This window comes from Arachis ipaensis, chromosome B10 (assembly GCF_059453495.1).
Source record: "Arachis ipaensis isolate K30076 ecotype BB chromosome B10, ASM5945349v1, whole genome shotgun sequence".
In the NCBI taxonomy this organism is placed as follows: Eukaryota; Viridiplantae; Streptophyta; class Magnoliopsida; order Fabales; family Fabaceae; genus Arachis; species Arachis ipaensis.
In genome coordinates this window covers 147,303,224-147,320,603 of record NC_142435.1, presented here as the reverse complement: position 1 = coordinate 147,320,603, position 17,380 = coordinate 147,303,224, and the positions used below count along the sequence as shown (strand labels likewise).

The 17,380-nt window shown below is 34.2% G+C and overlaps 4 protein-coding genes across 14 annotated transcripts; 1 reads left to right on the top strand and 3 right to left on the bottom strand.

The window, feature by feature from the left end:
- The first annotated feature begins 688 nt into the window (after positions 1 to 688).
- On the top strand, positions 689 to 2,649 carry LOC107621252 (uncharacterized). Its single transcript, XM_016323284.3, has 4 exons — positions 689 to 1,202; positions 1,699 to 1,917; positions 2,005 to 2,094; positions 2,315 to 2,649. Exons 1-4 carry the CDS (start codon positions 732 to 734, stop codon positions 2,564 to 2,566), a joined length of 1,032 nt encoding a protein of 343 aa, XP_016178770.2. The 5' UTR covers positions 689 to 731; the 3' UTR covers positions 2,567 to 2,649.
- A 470-nt stretch (positions 2,650 to 3,119) lies between these two features.
- Positions 3,120 to 4,122, bottom strand: LOC107622188 (blue copper protein 1a-like). Its single transcript, XM_016324069.3, has 2 exons — positions 3,954 to 4,122; positions 3,120 to 3,433 (listed from the first exon to the last, which is right to left on the bottom strand). Exons 1-2 carry the CDS (start codon positions 4,120 to 4,122, stop codon positions 3,120 to 3,122), a joined length of 483 nt encoding a protein of 160 aa, XP_016179555.1.
- A 1,290-nt stretch (positions 4,123 to 5,412) lies between these two features.
- Positions 5,413 to 10,826, bottom strand: LOC107623203 (uncharacterized). Of its 11 annotated transcripts, none has more exons than XM_088486005.1 (7): positions 10,090 to 10,826; positions 9,745 to 9,891; positions 8,426 to 8,661; positions 8,096 to 8,327; positions 7,459 to 7,638; positions 6,905 to 7,084; positions 5,413 to 6,374 (listed from the first exon to the last, which is right to left on the bottom strand). In XM_088486005.1, the coding sequence occupies exons 1-7, from the start codon at positions 10,523 to 10,525 to the stop codon at positions 6,241 to 6,243; spliced, it is 1,545 nt and encodes a 514-aa protein (XP_088342131.1). In that variant the 5' UTR covers positions 10,526 to 10,826; the 3' UTR covers positions 5,413 to 6,240. The 11 variants fall into 11 exon arrangements, with proteins under 11 accessions (XP_088342131.1, XP_088342127.1, XP_088342130.1 ...); XM_088486001.1 differs by having other exon boundaries at positions 5,413 to 5,948; positions 10,090 to 10,823; XM_088486004.1 differs by having other exon boundaries at positions 5,413 to 5,948; positions 7,465 to 7,638; positions 10,090 to 10,792.
- Positions 10,827 to 12,083: 1,257 nt separating this feature from the next.
- Positions 12,084 to 17,095, bottom strand: LOC107623306 (5-methyltetrahydropteroyltriglutamate--homocysteine methyltransferase). The gene is made up of 12 exons (XM_016325519.3): positions 16,836 to 17,095; positions 15,509 to 15,862; positions 15,317 to 15,404; positions 14,975 to 15,102; positions 14,490 to 14,881; positions 14,233 to 14,396; positions 13,918 to 13,998; positions 13,645 to 13,811; positions 13,459 to 13,564; positions 13,081 to 13,331; positions 12,769 to 12,970; positions 12,084 to 12,694 (listed from the first exon to the last, which is right to left on the bottom strand). The coding sequence occupies exons 1-12, from the start codon at positions 16,985 to 16,987 to the stop codon at positions 12,332 to 12,334; spliced, it is 2,448 nt and encodes an 815-aa protein (XP_016181005.1). The 5' UTR covers positions 16,988 to 17,095; the 3' UTR covers positions 12,084 to 12,331.
- Between the last annotated feature and the right edge of the window lie 285 nt (positions 17,096 to 17,380).

Genomic DNA, 17,380 nt, shown 5'->3' with positions numbered 1-17,380 from the left:
AATTTGGATCTTCTAAATTTTAAATTTGTATTTTAGAGGGTAAAGTGTGATCTTCTACCCTTGAATAGTTTCTCTCTCATATTTATTCTTGCTCCCATCTATAAAATAAATGGTGAGAGATCACACTTTACTCTCTAAAGTGAAATTCAAACTTTAGAGAATCTAAATCCATTTTATCATTACACGTTTGATTATTTTGTTGTAAAATGTTTGTTGATTTAAAACCTAATTTTTTTTGGTTATGGGACATTTTCGTTCTAAAATATGTCCCATGCTACTTTAATGGCTGATTAGTAATACCAACTAGCTTAATTAAATTATTTTATAAAATAAAACAAAAAAAAAAGATAAATAAGTCTCTAACTTTTTAATTCAAAAACATACAAGTCTTTGACTAATTGAAAATATAAAAATGTCTCTAACTTTTTAAAATATAAGACATTTAAGTTTCTCTATGCAAAATATATAAGAACAAATCGATCACTCGAAAAAACTTAAATGTCACGTATTTTAAAAAGTTAAACAAATCAATCACTCCAAAGAACTTAAATATCAAAATGAGTAATATTTTTGTATTTTTAATTAGTCAAAAATTTATTTGTCTTCGAAATAAAAAATCAATGATATTTTTGTCGTTTAATAAAATAGGAACTCATGTTTGTTTAAATAGGAGTCAGTTGTAGTCTCTCCCTAAAATCTCTGTTTCTCTCTGTCTCTCTGATCTCTCTCATATGGCTACCAACATTCTAACCTTCTCAAACCACAATTTGGAGCTTGATTCCAAGAAGATTCAAGACTCTTTGGTGGGTTTGAGGCAACAACTGAATCCATCTTCTCTTGCTGGATTAAGCCAACTTGAAAGGCAACAACTAAGGGAAACCTACAAAGCAGAGTATGGTGAAGACTTAACAAGTCACTTCCAAAGATATTATAATGAAGAAGATGATGGGTTGAAATCATCATCAATGAAATGTTCTTTGTGTGCTTTGTCCTTGTGGATTCTTGACCCACATGAAAGAGATGCAGTTGTAGCCAGAGAAGCTCTTCAACAAGATGAGATCAATTTCAAGGCTCTTGTGGAAATTTTTGTGGGCAGAAAATCAAGTCATGTTCTCCTCATCACACAAGCATATCACAAAAGGTTTAGAAGGCTTTTGGATCAAGACATTATCAATTTGGACCCTCCAAGTCCATTTCAAAAGGTATGCCTCTTTGTTTTGAGTCTTGTGGAGACTACACTCAAATCATTCATGCAAGTTATCCATTGTTCTATTTATAAATCTAAGGAAATGATTTTTTTTTAAAACAAATTTTGTTTGATTATTATTTTATTATTATTTTTAGACATATAATCATTCATGTGTCTAATTTTATCCGTTTAAATTTAAAAAAAAATATTTTGATGATATAATATTAGAATTTCTCAAAAAAAAAATCTTAAGACAAATAAAAATTAGAGATATAATTATTCGTACGTATATTTTTTTCTATTAATTTAACTTTCTGAAAGAAGTAATTTTATGAGAATTATTATAACAATAAAACTACATACAAATATGTCTTAAAAAATTCTATAATATAATATTTAAAAGACAAAATTATTCATAAAAGATTAAAAAATTATTCACTATTAGATAAAATTTTAGTTTTTTTATGGTTACTCGTTGGAGTGATAAATATTTGAGTAAATTATTACAGATTCTGGTGGCATTAGCTGCATCACACAAAGCACATGAAGCAGATGTGAGCCAACATATATCTAAGTGCGATGCAAGGAGGCTTTATGAAACTGGTGAGGGAAGCTTAGGAGCTGCAGATGAAGCTGTTGTTCTTGAAATCCTGAGCAAGAGAAGCATTCCCCAATTGAAGCTAACATTTTCCAGTTACAAACGCATTTATGGCCATGACTACACAAAAGTACTATTAGCTAGCCAACACAATTTCCTACTAATTAAAATTTTATTTAATTGATTATTTGAATTAATTTAATTGGTTTTTTATTAGGCCATCAAGAGGGGAGAGTATGGGCAATTTGGTGAAGCTCTAACTGTGGTTGTTAAATGTATTTATAATCCAGCATGCTATTATGCAAAGGTAACCCCCCTTCTCCCCTGTATCACCTCCATATGTTAATGTTGCGTGTTAGAATCTTATGAAATTAGTCCCACGTTGAAAAAAAAAAAAAAAACTAAAAATTTATAAAATGAGAGACTCATTAATTTAATATCTTTAATATTTTGAGTTGAAAATAGTGTATTTTTATTTTATATTTTCATGGTTGAATTATTTAAAATCTTTAAAATTCTATTGACAGTTACTGCATAGAAGCATGAAAGGGGGAAGAAGAGGCATAGAAACATTGGCACGAACATTGATAAGTAGGGTTGAGGTGGACATGGATGACATCAACAACGTTTTCAAGGAAAAGTACGGCAAGGACCTTACTCATTTTCTTCATGAAGCCATTCCATCTGGTCACTACAGAGATTTTCTAGTTACCTTGGCCACCAGATGTAATAATAATAATAATAATAATAATAATAATAATAAAATTGCTTCTTCTTAAGTATATATATATACACTTCCAAATTTTCCTATATTGAAAACAGCAAAATAATTGGTTTTATATTAAACGAGTTGCTTTTGTAATTAAGTGGCTTGAATTGTAGTGCATGATTGACGAATGCCAGTATATAGTATAATTTTGAAGCACGGACTGATAACTCAATGTTTAATTATATCTATTTTATTAGATAATTATTTATAGAAAAAGTATAAAAAAATAATTGTTAATATATTTTTTAATTTACATTAATAGTATATTAAAATTATATATATGCGTATGTAAAAAACGAATAGATTAATTTAATTTTTTCTTTTGTATATGATTTATTATATTTTATAATAAATATAAAAAATAATAAGATGATTCATTTTATCTGTAATATATATTATAATCAAACTATCTAGTATATATGATAATTAAAAAATAAATCTCATTTAAGATTAAAAACAAAAACAACTAAATAAAAAGCAGTGACATTAAAGCTAGAAGCACATACATCTGAAACCGTTACTTTCCATAACAAGCAACGAAGACGAAGAACCTCAAACTAATCTCAGAAGAATAAAATGGCAGCAATGGCAAGAGTTGCAGCAATGTAGAACGACGACGACGACGGCAAAGAATGAGGAGCACCAGAAGTAGGAGCAGGTGCAGGAGCAGCAGATCCGACATAGATGAGTAGCTTCATCTGACGGTTAACACAGTGGTCGCTCTTTCCACAGATGTACCACTTCCTTCCTTCGGTTTCCAGTGAAATGAAATCATGACCTGAGGAAAATGGCTCTGTGTCGTTTGGGGCGGTGCATGAGTTAAAGAGTGTACCATTCACTTTGAACACATTGTGCTTCTGCTTGTCGTATTTGAACACTGCACAACAAGCGTTAAAAGAGTAAGCTTCCATTATTTAAGCCACCTTATAGTAAGTTTTGTTCCTTTTTATGGACTTAAGTTTTTAGACTAAGTGATTTTATAACATCTTATGATATTAGAATTTTATGTTTAAAAAATTTAAAATTTAATAATTTATATTATTTTTTTATTAATTTTTAAATTTTTAAAATAAATAATTTGATAATAAATTTAATTTAAAAGATTTTTTTAATAAATTTTAATTATTATATCATTATATATAAATATATATTATTTTATTTATTTTTAATTTATATTTTATACGAATATTTTAGAGTGGAAACTCAGATGCAGTCGACTTCACGTAAAGTTGATTACTGAGAACGGTTAGATGATTTGACTGATTTAACTAAATTTTCATATAACGACTCTCAACTATCAACTTCACATGAAGCTGCTATCAACTTCACATGAAGTCGACTGCAGCTGAGTTTTCACCATAATTTATTTAGCAGTTGAATTTTTTTAGTAAACATACCGAGGCGGTCACCGACGTGGAAATCTTTATCATGTGCCCACTGTGTGTAATTGAAATAAGGAGACCAGCCCTTGTCATCACCCACGACGTAATCAGTTGCTATACAGACCGACCAAAGCAAAACCATGGAAACAGCAATCAAGGCTAAGCGAGCTGATGATGACGCCATTTAATCTTAATTAATTAAGCTAGATGAAAAAAGAAGCTAATAATAATACGTACTGAAAATTCTCAAACAATGTTTCTTTTAACTATAATAATTAGTGTTCAGAATGATATATAGCTAGCTAGCTACGAGTTTGCATTTTCTGGCTGATCAATATATATAGTATGTGGTATGGTGTCATGGTGATATTAGAATGTTGATGAAGGCGACATTTGATGAAAATTAGAAAATAATATAAGAAAGTGGAGGTACCGGCATAGGGCGGCTTCTTCCGCAACTGAGGGAGGGTGAAAGCAAGTAAGTGTGGAACATTGGTTTAGACGATGGGAAACAATTTTATATTTAATCAAGATGTGAAAAGTTGCAGGCGCTAGAAAATAAGAATGTGCAAATTGGCACATATGAGGAATATAAGGGCTAAAAATTTTTTAAATGGGAGCAAAATGAGTGATATATTTTGACATGATAATTTTTTGTGTTTTTTAAAATTGTGGGAGTACACAAATTGGAGGTTCCGATTTGTGTTAAAAAATGGAAAAAAGCTCAGATTACACAAATCGGACCATGCGAGTTGTTTAATTTTAAAATTTTGCTTAAGAAATCGCATGGTCCAACTTGTGGTTGAGCAAATATGAATTTCCGAAGCTAGAAAACAGACCCTTCGAATTGTTTGTTGTTGTCAATTATTTTATGAAATGAAATATCAAACGCAATTCGGACCGTCCGTTTACTGATGAAGAACTCAAACTCTCTGAGTTTTGTTCCACTGACACCACATGGCTGTGAAGCACCTTAATTTTCCATATTCGAGTCTAACACCACTTTTTCTTCCATATTCAAATTAAAAAGTGGAATATAAGGAGATAATATATATTATATGTCAACGCTTGAAAAATAAGGTGTTCATTGCAATTTAATTTAATTTAATGTTTAAAAAATATTGGACTTTCATTAAAATCTGGATAACAAAAATGGCTACACTACTCAGAAATTAGATACAAACTATTCTTCTGTTTTCACTTAACGAGCAATTACAATCATGATTAGAATATTGATCGAATTGGATTGATATTATAACAATACTCTCCAGTTATACTAGTTCAGCTCAATGGACCTTAAGGATTTATAGGAATTTTCTATGGATAAAATTTGAATGATCAGACAAAAACCAAGAAGCTTTTTTAGAGCACTTGCACCAAAACTTTAGGATCCTTGTAGCTGAGTTTTTGTGTTTAGTGGAAAAAATATTGAGGGCAATGATATGATAAGTTTTGCATGATAAAAGACATCTTAAAAAAGTTCTTTTTTTTTTTTCATTATATTCAAAGTATTAGTTACGCCCTTTAAAGTTCTTTTCATCTAAAGATTTGATCCCCCAAATTTGATAAATAGCATAGTCTTGCCAAACACAATCCATTTCAGACTCGCAAACTATGATACACATTACAAGCAAGTCTGCAGATTCTTCTACCAATTTAGTTCTCAATGGGAATATTCGTAAGCAACCCATTTTTCATCACTAATTGGCATCAAAGTGCCACCTCCTTCAACTTCCACATTAGTCTCCCGCGAGTAAACTACCACCCTTTTTCTGCGTCCCGGGGAGCCTGATGCAGTGGAAGGCATATTGTTTGTGTTGGAAGCCATATTCTTGCTGTCTGAGAGTGAAGGTGTGGCTGCAGCCGCCTTGACAACTGATGAGAAAGAGTCCTTCATGCTGCCATTTGCGCATCCAGATGCATTGACAACTGATGAGAAAGAGTCCTTCATGCTGCCATTTGCGCATCCAGATGCAGAGGAGGACCCTTTCTTCTTTGTAACAACAGGCTCTGGAGATGGAATGGCAGTGCATGGGTTAGCACAAACTCTTCTCTTCTTTTCTTTTATTTTTTCGGTCAGAGTTTTACAGCAAACTTTAACACATTGTTTTTCTGTGTCAAATGAACTTATCAATGAATTACACATTATAAATCAACTGTATCGGTTCATCCCCGAAAACTAGGAAAAGCAAAAACAACAAAATCTATTTATCATATTTCTATTTTTTCTTCACAAAATTATAAAAATAGTAAACATCGAAAATAAAAAAAGAAATCAATCATGCCCTTATCTAGCTACAGGTCACTGTATAAAGGCAAAAAATCTGTCATTATAGGTGGCAAAAGGCACTAAAGCTATTAGCACAACATTTCCAAACATCAACAGTGGGAGGCCAGAAACTGCAGCATCCTCAAGGATTCTTATGCTTAGCGCTCCTGGAAATTGTCCAAAACCTTTCTTAAATTGAGTGCAGCATATCATCCACCATATGATGGACAAACCAAGACAGTTTTAATAGATTTTTAGAAAGCAACCTTTTGCTGTCTTTGAAGTGATTAAGCTAGACATTGACCTAATTAATTGAATTGGGTGAAGTTCTGATCTAAAAAGACCTACAATAACACTAAAAGCAGGACTTTCTAAGAGCATATTGGATTCTGTTTACTACTGTATTTGCAACCAAGTGAAAAACCATTGCAAACTTGCCAATTAGTTGTTGTCCCAAAAAAAGCTAATGGCAGTTTAGTTATTTAATAGATTGACTATAATGACCTTAACTTGAATTCTTAATTCTCTATCATTAACATTATGATCTAACTTATATATTCTCGAATGCTAAAGAATATAGTATTTGGCCTTAAGACACCAGAGAATTTACAAACTTCAGGTAAGATTCTGAGATTTCCCACAATCTTGTTTCAGAAAAGTGCAGCGAGTAAAAATGAAAATAGTTTTGAGGACTTACCCTTACTTTTGTTAGGTTGGCTTGATGAGATTACTCCAGGGATTACAGGATAGTTTGGATTAGCATGATGCTGGAATTCAGTTTGGACAGTTGAATCTAAGTAGTCAGGTACTGACTCAGGTTCAAGAGCTTTCCCCGGATGATCTAACAAAGGGAGTAAAGACCTCTGCTCTGACTTGCCTGATCAAAACACCAAGCAGAAATAAAACAACCAGCATTTCAGAGTAAATACCAAGATACCAGGCACTTAAACCTTAATAAAAATATAATAATAAGAAAAAAATATAACTTAATATTTTAATATTTTTTTTATAAATATTTTAATGGCAGTTTAGTTATTTAATAGATTGACTATAATGACCTTAACTTGAATTCTTAATTCTCTATCATTAACATTATGATCTAACTTATATTTTCTCGAATGCTAAAGAATATAGTATTTGGCCTTAAGACACCAGAGAATTTACAAACTTCAGGAAAGCTTCTGAGATTTCCCACAATCTTGTTTCAGAAAAGGGCAGCGAGTAAGAATGAAAATAGTTTTGAGGACTTACCCTTACTTTTGTTAGGTTGGCTTGATGAGATTACTCCAGGGATTACAGGATAGTTTGGATTAGCATGATGCTGGAATTCAGTTTGGACAGTTGAATCTGAGCAGTCAGGTACTGACTCAGGTTCAGGAGCTTTCCCCGGATGATCTAACAAAGGGAGTAAAGACCTCTGCTCTGACTTGCCTGATCAAAACACCAAGCAGAAATAAAACAACCAGCATTTCAGAGTAAATACCAAGATACCAGGAGCTTGCACCTTAATAAAAATATAATAATAGTAACAATACAAATTCTTTGGCGAATTTTGTGCTTTCCAGGTTCCAAATATTCTATAAAGTCACATTTATTTGGAGTTAAATGCAAAAAAAAAAAAAAAAAAAAAAAACTAAAGCAGAATTCCCTGCCTCAGTTGCTTTAATGGGATATGCAGCTCATTTATTCCTCCTCTTGCTGCTCATCTATATTCTATGGTTAGATTCAGAGGGTTTTACATGTAATATGCAGCAAGAGCAGGAAGCTAAGTTGTGCAGAAGTTCACTTACTGCATTTCAATGATGATCAGTCCTCAGCATTTATAGGTCAATAAATATTCAGATCCATATTTGTGGACATATTATAAAATGGAAAATTATGAAACTACCTTTTTGTTCTTTTAAAGTGGTGTATGCAACCTTTGCTGCATTCATCTCTGCCTGTTTCTTGGTTTTGGCTTCTTGACCAGTGAAAACTTTCCCTTCAACTTCCACGTATGAAATAAATGTCGGAATATGAGCTTCGCCAGATCTTTCTGTATTATAAGAAGGCAGGCTAAATCCTTCCTTTTGGACCAATTCTTGTAAAAGGTTCTTGTATAATACGGAATTATCCTGAATCTTTTCAGAAATCATATGCATGCAAGCAACATTAAGAAAAAGAATTAAGATGTTATACAAGAAATTTCAGTAAATGGCTATAGGTGAATAAGACTAACCTCTTGAAATCCTCCCCGCAATAATGACAATAAAGCAACTTCAGCTGCTGCATGTTCAGCATCCTTCAATTTAGAAAAGGCGGTAGGACATTCGTAGGTCTGTCCATCAAGTGTGACTTTGCACTTGAAACGCATGGCATGAGGAGGGCCCTCCCACTCGGAAGTGTACACCGGTAACGGTAGGTTTTGCTTTTGAGCATAGTTTTGTAGTTGATTCTTGTACAAGTGTGCCATATCTGTAACAAATACAACGGGAAGAGAATATAACAACAGAACTTCTAAATTAGAATATGTGTATATATCGAATACCAACTATATCAAACCATGAGTGTCATACATACAAGAAAATAGATCATGAAATATACCATATTCAAAATAGACAACTACAGCTAAAGTCTTTTTCCTAGAATGACAAATTAGAATTTATACAACTTAACAAGTCTCAACAAAAAAGATATAAACCACAAATTTTGAGCCACCATTCAATCATACACTCACATGCATAAATATATGGTGAATGCTATCCTACCCTCTCTAAAGTAACATGCAAGTTACTCTCTCTGATGTGTCATATTTTAATTGGGTGTTTATTTAATCTGAGTTACTTTAATCTCATGAAAGTTAATAATATCTTGGAAGACGGTGATACTTAGGAGGCACAACGACAACAAAGGAATGGGGAGAAGTAAACGCAATTAGAGAGAATTGGAGTACCTTTTCTAAATTGAATGATTTGGGAAGAGAAAACAAGACACCCAATGAGACAGTGATGCTTGGGAAGCGTAAAGACGACGATGAAGGAGTACAATGGGGAGGAGTAAACGTAATTAGAGAGAGTTGGAGTACGAAAAAATGATTTGGGAAGAGAAAATAAGACACCCAATGAGACGGTGATGCTTGGGAGGCGTAATGACGATGACGAAGGAGTGAGGAGGAGTAAACGCGATTAGAGAGAGTTGGAGTACCTTTTCTAGAAGAATGATTTGGAAAGAGAAAACAAAATACTAATGAGACGGTGATACTTGGGAGGCACAACGACGACGAAAGAGTGGAGAAGGTAACTCAGATTAAAATAAACACCCAATTAAAATATGACACATTATAGAGTAGAAATAAATAGATACAATACTAACAATAGTTTATACAATACCACATGCAAACTTGTGAATCATTCATCATTTTGGATCATTAAATTGAGAAAAGAAAGAACCTACACAACTGGAAATAATTTTAGCATATAAGCATGCTAAACAAATTAAATGTCAAACTAATCAAACAAACTAACAATAACGGAAGCAGAGAAAGAGCAGTTGACTCACTTTTCCGATCTGCTGTTGTCACGGTATCTCTAGCAGCTGTAACAGGGCCAATTATCTGAGAAATTTGGCATCCTCCTTCTAATTTCTGTGGCAGCACTTTACTTGTGGGTAGTATGTTGTTGATACCAGTGCTCGCACTAGGGGTACCTGAAATATACCAAAATCAATCTCATTTTAACAATGTTCAATAAGATCTTATCCATGCATCTTCAATTCAAACAAGTACAAAGTCAGATTATTTCAGTTTGGAAAAAACCAATTCATTTTGTGTTATAAATGAAACTCTCAGAATCACTGATTTGATATCACAAATTTACAATATGAGAATGCAAAGAAAAGACGTACAGTGATGTGAAGGAGCCGATGAAGCAGCGGAATGAGCAAAGAGAGAAGGATGCTGCGGGAAAGAAGAGAGTCCCGGGAAGAGGGTGGGTTGGGGGAAAGAATCCAAGCCTGGGAGAGTAGGAGTGCCGGTGATTGGAATGTTGTTTGGCTTGGGCTTGGGCCTAAGCATGAGCCTGGGCTTTGGGGGGAAAGGAGGAGGGGAAGGGTTTATGACGGAGGGCTGTTGGGAAGAGAGATGCTCGAAGGCGAGCATAGCGGCATTGTTCTGAGCTTCCTTCGAATTCCGGCACAGTGACGGCGTCTCGTAACGGATTCCGTTAACAGTGACGGCGGCAGTGAAGCGAGGGTTATGATCGGGGCCGTCTCTGGTGGTTTCGTACTCCGGCAAGCTCCATGACCTCTTCTGGCACAATTCTTGCACCTTCGTTTTGTACATTTGGTATTGTGGGTGTTTGGTGCCTTCTTTCTGAATTCTGATTCCAATTTATTCTTTTGTGACTCTATTTTAGTGTTTTATTATGGAAGTGCCACTGTTACCTACCTCCGCTCACGTGCTTCAGCTGTAGCATCAGGAATCTCTCAGGTTCAATTGCTCAGGGTAGAGTCTTCAAGCTGACTTTCTTAGAAATCTGTATGGTATCTGCATGATGCATCTAAGGGATTAGATTTGGTACAAACAGAGAAATTTGCTTAATTGGTTAATGGGGGAATTACTACTTGGTACGAATTTTGGCACCGGAAATACCAACACTTTGACAATTTTATAGTTAGGCTTGTTTGGTGAGCTTCTAGAAAAAAATCTTTTTTTAAAAGATTTTATGAAAAAATAAAAGTAATTTTATGTTTGAATATTTTATGTAAAAAGATTTTTTTATATATTAATTATATTTAAATATAATAATATAAAAATATTTATTTATTTATTTATTAATTATTACATGAAAAATATGTTTTTTTAAAGAAAAAAAATCTTTTTAAAAAAGATGTAAATTACAACTTTTTAAAAAAGATATATTTTTTAATTTTTCTAATACTTTTTAAAAATTTATTAAACACACTAGAAAATTAAAAAAAAAATTTATCAAAATAATAGCGTCTAAACAATTACTTACTAGTAAGAAAGTTTATATTCTATTGGTCCCCTATCATGAATTTTCTTTTTTTTTTGTTAATAAAATTTTATTTTTATTTTTTGGTTTAAAAGTAAAATTTTAAAATTGTCAGTTTTACACCCAAATAAGGAGTACTCTTTTGGTAACTATGAATTTTTTGTCTAAAGTAGAAGAACGAATTCTCAAATAAAATTAAAGTTTTAAAAATTAAACCAATCATTAAATTAGTAGAATTAAAAATTCAAAGGTTCAATCAAGATTTATTTAAAGTTGAATCGAATATAATAAAATAATATATTTTATACGTAATTTTAAAAACAAATTTTTTTTGTGATTTATTATTTTAAATTGGTTAAACGTTTTTTTTTTTTTTGTGATTTATTATTTTGATAGATTCTTTTAGTTTTTTTTACCGTATCCTCTATTTCGATGAGCCATAGACCAATTGATTGCTATATGTTTTGATAGGTTCTTTGTCAAGGGATTTTTACTTTGCACTAGACTGGTTTGGCAGGCCGATTTTCGATTAACTTTTTACATTAAAATAGTTACACTTGATATAATAGAATAACAAAATTTTTTTATAATAGTGACCAGTCTCTCTATCTAAATTATATAATTACATGGGCAATAAGGCAAAGAGGTAGAATGATTCACATTCTTTCTTATATTTTTGAAATATACCTGGAATAAACATTGATTTGATAGTCGGAGTATTTTCTGCATATACACACTCCGAAGTCCGAAGCATTACTTGATATCATCTACCAAGGCGAAGTTCAGGGATACCAAAACAATTAACATAATTTTTTTTATAAACTGAAGCTTTCATATTCTTCTCTCAAGATTGGTGAACAAGGCTACATCGGAATCCAATTATACTGGATGGAACAAAACTAATAGCTGCGATTGCATATCAATAAAGATTGAGCAATGCTAAAAAAATACAAAATATTTATCTAGCAGTATAAGGCTCGGTGGGGAAGGGGGAAGAATTGCTCAGAGCATCACCAAACTAAGCACCTAAAATTTTTATAAACTAAAAACTCGGTTATTTCAACACACACAAAACAGCAAATATAAGCAGAACCATCTCTGTTGGCTACTGATACTCTCCTTTCCTACAGTGTTCACTTGCCAAGCTGCTTGCGGATGACCTTAGTGGCTTCAACCATGTTTGTGAGTGCAGGCTTCACCTCCGGGTACTTGCGGGTCTTGAGCCCGCAGTCAGGGTTGACCCACAAAATGTCCTTCTCAAGCACTGCAAGCATCTTGTTGATCCTCTCAGCAATTTCTTCCGTTGGTGGTATTCTTGGGGAGTGAATGTCATACACCCCAGGTCCAATTCCAGCTCCATACTTCACTCCTTCTCTGAACACTGATAGTAGCTTCTCATCTGAACGTGAGTTCTCAATGGTGATCACATCAGCATCCATATCAATGATTGAGTGGATGATGTCATTGAAGTTTGAGTAGCACATGTGGGTGTGGATCTGCCAAATATATACAAGATTATTGAATGTAGAAGAAAAATAGAAAACAGAACAAAGCTATAATTGGGAACTACCTGAGTAGTATCTTGCACGCCAATATTGGTGATCCTGAAGGAATGAACTGCCCACTTCAAGTAATCGGCTTGCTCCGACTTCCTCAACGGCAAACCTTCTCTCAAAGCAGCCTCATCAATTTGGATAACAGTAATACCTGCCTTTTCAAGGTCTTCTACTTCATCCTTGATAGCCAAGGCAATCTGATAGGTAGTCTCGGATCTGTAGATGAATTTTTAAACCATCTTAGGACTAACAACATGCTGATTCCAAGTTATTTCCATTTTCCTGAATGTATTTGAAGTTTATTCTTTTAGGCCTTGGGTATATACCTTGGCTGATCATTACGAACAAAAGACCAGTTGAGAATAGTGACGGGGCCAGTAAGCATTCCCTTCATTGGACGCTTGGTCATGCTCTGTGCAGCCGATGACCAGAAGACGGTCATCGGTTTTGGGCGGCTCACATCACCATAGATGATTGGTGGCTTCACACAACGGGATCCATATGACTGCACCCACCCATTTACAGTAAAGGCAAAGCCAGAGAGTTGCTCACCAAAGTACTCAACCATATCATTCCTCTGCAACAAAAGGGATAAGTAATTAGTGGAACCATAATTGGAATTGGAAACATCGCATTATGGTTAGAAAATATAGGAAGAGCATGATATTCTTCAGAAAGAAAGAGATGAAGAATATAGAACGGACCTCAGGCTCCCCATGTACCAGGACATCAATGTCAAGCTCTTCTTGAAGTTCAACAACTTTGCGGATTTCCTCCTTAATTGCTTTAACATATTCATCCTCAGAGATCCTGAAAAGTATAATATTAGTCAATAAATAAAAAAGGGCATACTCAAATAAACAAGTCTGGATAATCTAAGCATATGTTACTTGTTGGCCTTGTATTCTCGGCGCACCCTCCTCAGTTCTACAGTCTGAGGGAAGGATCCAATCGTGGTGGTCGGAAGGATTGGAAGGTTAAGCTTCTTTTGCTGAGCATCCAGTCTAGCAGTGACATTCGTAGCACGGCGATGGTCAGAACCCTTCAAAGCAGCAGCCTGAGAGGGAAAGGAAAGAAGTCATAAGTAATGAGAATAAATTTCACCAGAGTCAACTAAACAAAAATGAGCATCAGAACCGAAACAACAAAACATAAGCACTCACAGCTTTCTGAACATCTGCGTTAGTCACTCTTGGAGAAGACTTTCTTGAAGCCAGAGCTGAAGCATTAGAAGAAAAGAAGGCCTGGAAAGGAAACCACAAGAAGATGATTACATGAATGACGTAGCATTAGGGAGAGAAAAAAAGTAAAACAAAAACAACTTGGAAGAGAGATAACAATTTCGTTTTGCTGTGAATATTTGTAGTTTCTGCAACAAAGAAGCTACAATTTTATGGGGTACAAATATCATCCAGTTATTTAAAAACTTATCATGTCTAATCACTAATGTGAACTGCAGTAAGTAGAATGAACGTTACCTCATCCGTTTGACCAGACAATGCTTTAGCCAACGCATTTACTTCAACAACTTTTTGGGCAGCAAAAGCCAGCCATGATTTGATCTCATTATCCAACTTGGTCTCATTAACAAGATCAACAGCAGTATGAAGAAGTGAGCAAGAGCTGGACACAACAAGATTATCTGCACAGAATTTAGAAAATAAGGATATCATATGACTATATTAACTGCAGAGGTCTCCCAAAATTTTGCATAGAATGTGTAATTGTGATATACCTTTACCCACAATGCCCTCAAGACTCTTTAATGTATTCAAAGAAGCAGATAGATCATTAGCCCAAATGTTCCTTCCATCAACCACTCCAGCAAAGAGGTGCTTTCCACTAGGAAATCCACCCTTAATCAAATCAAGAGTCTTAGTTCCTCGGACTAAATCGAATCCAAATGCTGTGACGCCACTTAGAGATGTGAGGGTCTTGTAAGCCTCAGCGGGCACGTCAGCAAAGTAAGTCTCAATAAGTACATTTAATCCAGATAAAGAAGACGCAAATTCTGAGTATGCTGCAGTAAATGCTTGCAATTCTTTTGACTCAAGATCTAAGACGAGGGCAGGTTCATCAAATTGAATCCATGAAGCACCAGCTGCCTTAAGATCAGCCACAACCTCCCTGAGTTCATAGTTATAAGCAAGTTAGAGAAATAACATGAATATAATCACGAAGGTATAAAATTCAATAGCTGTATGCAAGTTAAATCATTACTTGTAGACTCCAAGGACTTTTGGGAGAAGAGAAAGAAGACAAAAGGATTTATCAACACCCTTGGCAGGTTTAGAGAGCAACAAGTATGTTACCGGACCAACAAGGACTGGAACTGTATCTACTCCAAGCTGCAAAAGAAATTAAGTATTCAATATTGTAATGAACTACGTTACGTAGAACAAAAAGTTGGCACATGAAAGATGGAATTAACCAAAAACAAAAAGAAATTTACTTATAGCAATAATCTCAAAATCTCTACTTAAGTAAGCTCCCAATACCTAACCTAACGTTTCCAAGTGATAAATAGTCAATGAGAATAATTTTAATACAAATAATACATACTGCCTTGGCCTCCTTGTACTCGTCTACTGCCTTGTGGGAAGCGTAAGTGAAGTTCATATCAGGTCCCAATTCAGGAACAATAAAGTGGCTGGATCAATGCACATATACAACAGATCAGAATTCAGATCAATAAAACTATGGCATCACGAAAAAGCAAACAACAAAAAGTAATAGCCATTATCCATCACTTACTAGTTGGTGTCGAACCACTTGGTCATCTCCATAGCAGGCACTGAGGCATTACCTCTAGCCATGGAGAAGTAGGTATCAAACCCAATCTCTCCACCACTCCAACCATATCTGGGTGGAACGGCGCCAAGCAAGGCACTGGTGTCGAGCATGTGATCATACCATGAGAAAGTGTTGCTGGGGATGTACTTGATCCCAGCATCTGCCATCTGCTTCCAGATGGATGCCTTGAGATCAGCAGCCACCTTCCTCAAATCCTCGGCGCTGCTCTTCCCCTCCCAGAATGACTCCAAAGCAAACTTTAGCTCTCTCTTTGGGCCCATGCGAGGATATCCAACAATATGGGATGCCATTGTTCTGGTACATCAAGACAGAATATGCAACCAAATCTCAGTTGTTTATGTGTGAAACTTTACAAAATTAACACAGCATAAGAAGTTTACATAAGCTAACAGCAAAAATTGCAGATAATTGAAGAAAATAAAGCAGATACAACCATAATCCGCACCAAGGTCACAATAGAATAGCATAAACAGCAAAAACACAATATTGAAACACAGTTAGCGAGTGTGAACTGGGATTTAAAACCATAAAGTCATTCAAATTAAATTGACTACTAACATGTGTTATGATTTTGTAGAGGGATATTAGGAATGCATCAAATCTATTTTATTTTTTAACACATGCATAATTAGCTTAAATTCTTATAACATATTCACCTGGAAACAGAACGTGCACATACAGGATAAAGAAATTAAGAACAAAAAAAACTCAATAATCATAAGTTTCTATTTATTTTTCAAGGTTACATATCAGTTGGAGGTTATTCAATTATGAGAACCCAAAATTATGATCTTTTAAATTGGTTGCAAAAAATCCAACAAAATGACACACAGAATCCATTTACTTACAACAAATCATGTTCATAAATTACAATGTTTGAAAACAACACTGTTGAATTACTATCATTATTATTACTAATTAAGCCATGAAAATTGAAGTGTAAGAAATGAATTTGGGAGAGCAAAAGCTATGGTTAGATCTATAGATTAAAACAATTCAAATAATCACCGAATCGGAACCACAAAATATCTTGCAGAATCGAAAAGAATGGGGCGCATGCATGTAAGCGTTAACATTTACCAGGATTATACCAATAACAATGAACGAATGTGTTATCAAATGAATATAAGAAACGAAAAAAAAATGTAGTTAGTTAGAAAAGAGAAGAAAAAGAAGCTTAAGGAAGGTGAAGAGCGTGTAATGAAGGGATATTTAATGGGGGAAAATGGAGTTTGATGAACGAAGGAGAGGGAGTGTCGTATCGTACCCTTGAATTGTGGGAGTTGTAGAGACCAATTCTTTGTTTGTGTGTGTGAAGAAGAGAGAAGAGCGCCACGAGTGAGGAGTGATCTTCGACGTATTTATAACAAATTTTTGTGTCCAACTAACGTACCAAACCGCCACCGTTTTCAGATTCATTACAGAAACAATTCAATTCAGATTTCAGAATATAAAAACAACACACTACTGCCTCTTAACACCATTTTGCATTATCTTTCACCTGACTATTTCTACAACACAAATATCAAAATATCAAAATATCCTTGAGATATATCAAATGGAATATAACTAAGTGGGAAAGTTTGTAAGATAATAAAAAATAAGTATAGAAAAGTTTTCAAGTTGTTTTAACTATTGATTTCGATTAAGGAAAAGTCTAGGGGCCAGCAACTTTATTAAATTTTGGCCAGCATGTAACCAGCAAAGAAAAGTGAGTCATTAGATAAAATTTCATACCAATCTCACACCATTAAAACCATTATTGATGGCTATTTGATGGCTACATATCACAAAAGTTGCTGGCCCCTAACA

Coding starts and splice junctions, on each gene's coding strand:
- LOC107623306 (XM_016325519.3), bottom strand. CDS start 16,987: ATGAATCTGAAAACGGTGGCGGTTTGGTACGTTAGTTGGACACAAAAA. Junction 14,397..14,489: donor TGAGGGCATTGTGGGTAAAG/GTATATCACAAT, acceptor AATTCTGTGCAG/ATAATCTTGTTGTGTCCAGC. Junction 13,812..13,917: donor ACGCAGATGTTCAGAAAGCT/GTGAGTGCTTAT, acceptor TTTCCCTCTCAG/GCTGCTGCTTTGAAGGGTTC.
- LOC107621252 (XM_016323284.3), top strand. CDS start 732: ATGGCTACCAACATTCTAACCTTCTCAAACCACAATTTGGAGCTTGAT. Junction 1,203..1,698: donor CTCCAAGTCCATTTCAAAAG/GTATGCCTCTTT, acceptor AAATTATTACAG/ATTCTGGTGGCATTAGCTGC. Junction 1,918..2,004: donor ATGGCCATGACTACACAAAA/GTACTATTAGCT, acceptor GTTTTTTATTAG/GCCATCAAGAGGGGAGAGTA.
- LOC107622188 (XM_016324069.3), bottom strand. CDS start 4,122: ATGGCGTCATCATCAGCTCGCTTAGCCTTGATTGCTGTTTCCATGGTT. Junction 3,434..3,953: donor CCACGTCGGTGACCGCCTCG/GTATGTTTACTA, acceptor CTTGTTGTGCAG/TGTTCAAATACGACAAGCAG.
- LOC107623203 (XM_021112814.2), bottom strand. CDS start 10,525: ATGTACAAAACGAAGGTGCAAGAATTGTGCCAGAAGAGGTCATGGAGC. Junction 9,892..10,089: donor ATCGGCTCCTTCACATCACT/GTACGTCTTTTC, acceptor GGTATATTTCAG/GTACCCCTAGTGCGAGCACT. Junction 8,328..8,425: donor TGCGGGGAGGATTTCAAGAG/GTTAGTCTTATT, acceptor ATTTCTGAAAAG/ATTCAGGATAATTCCGTATT.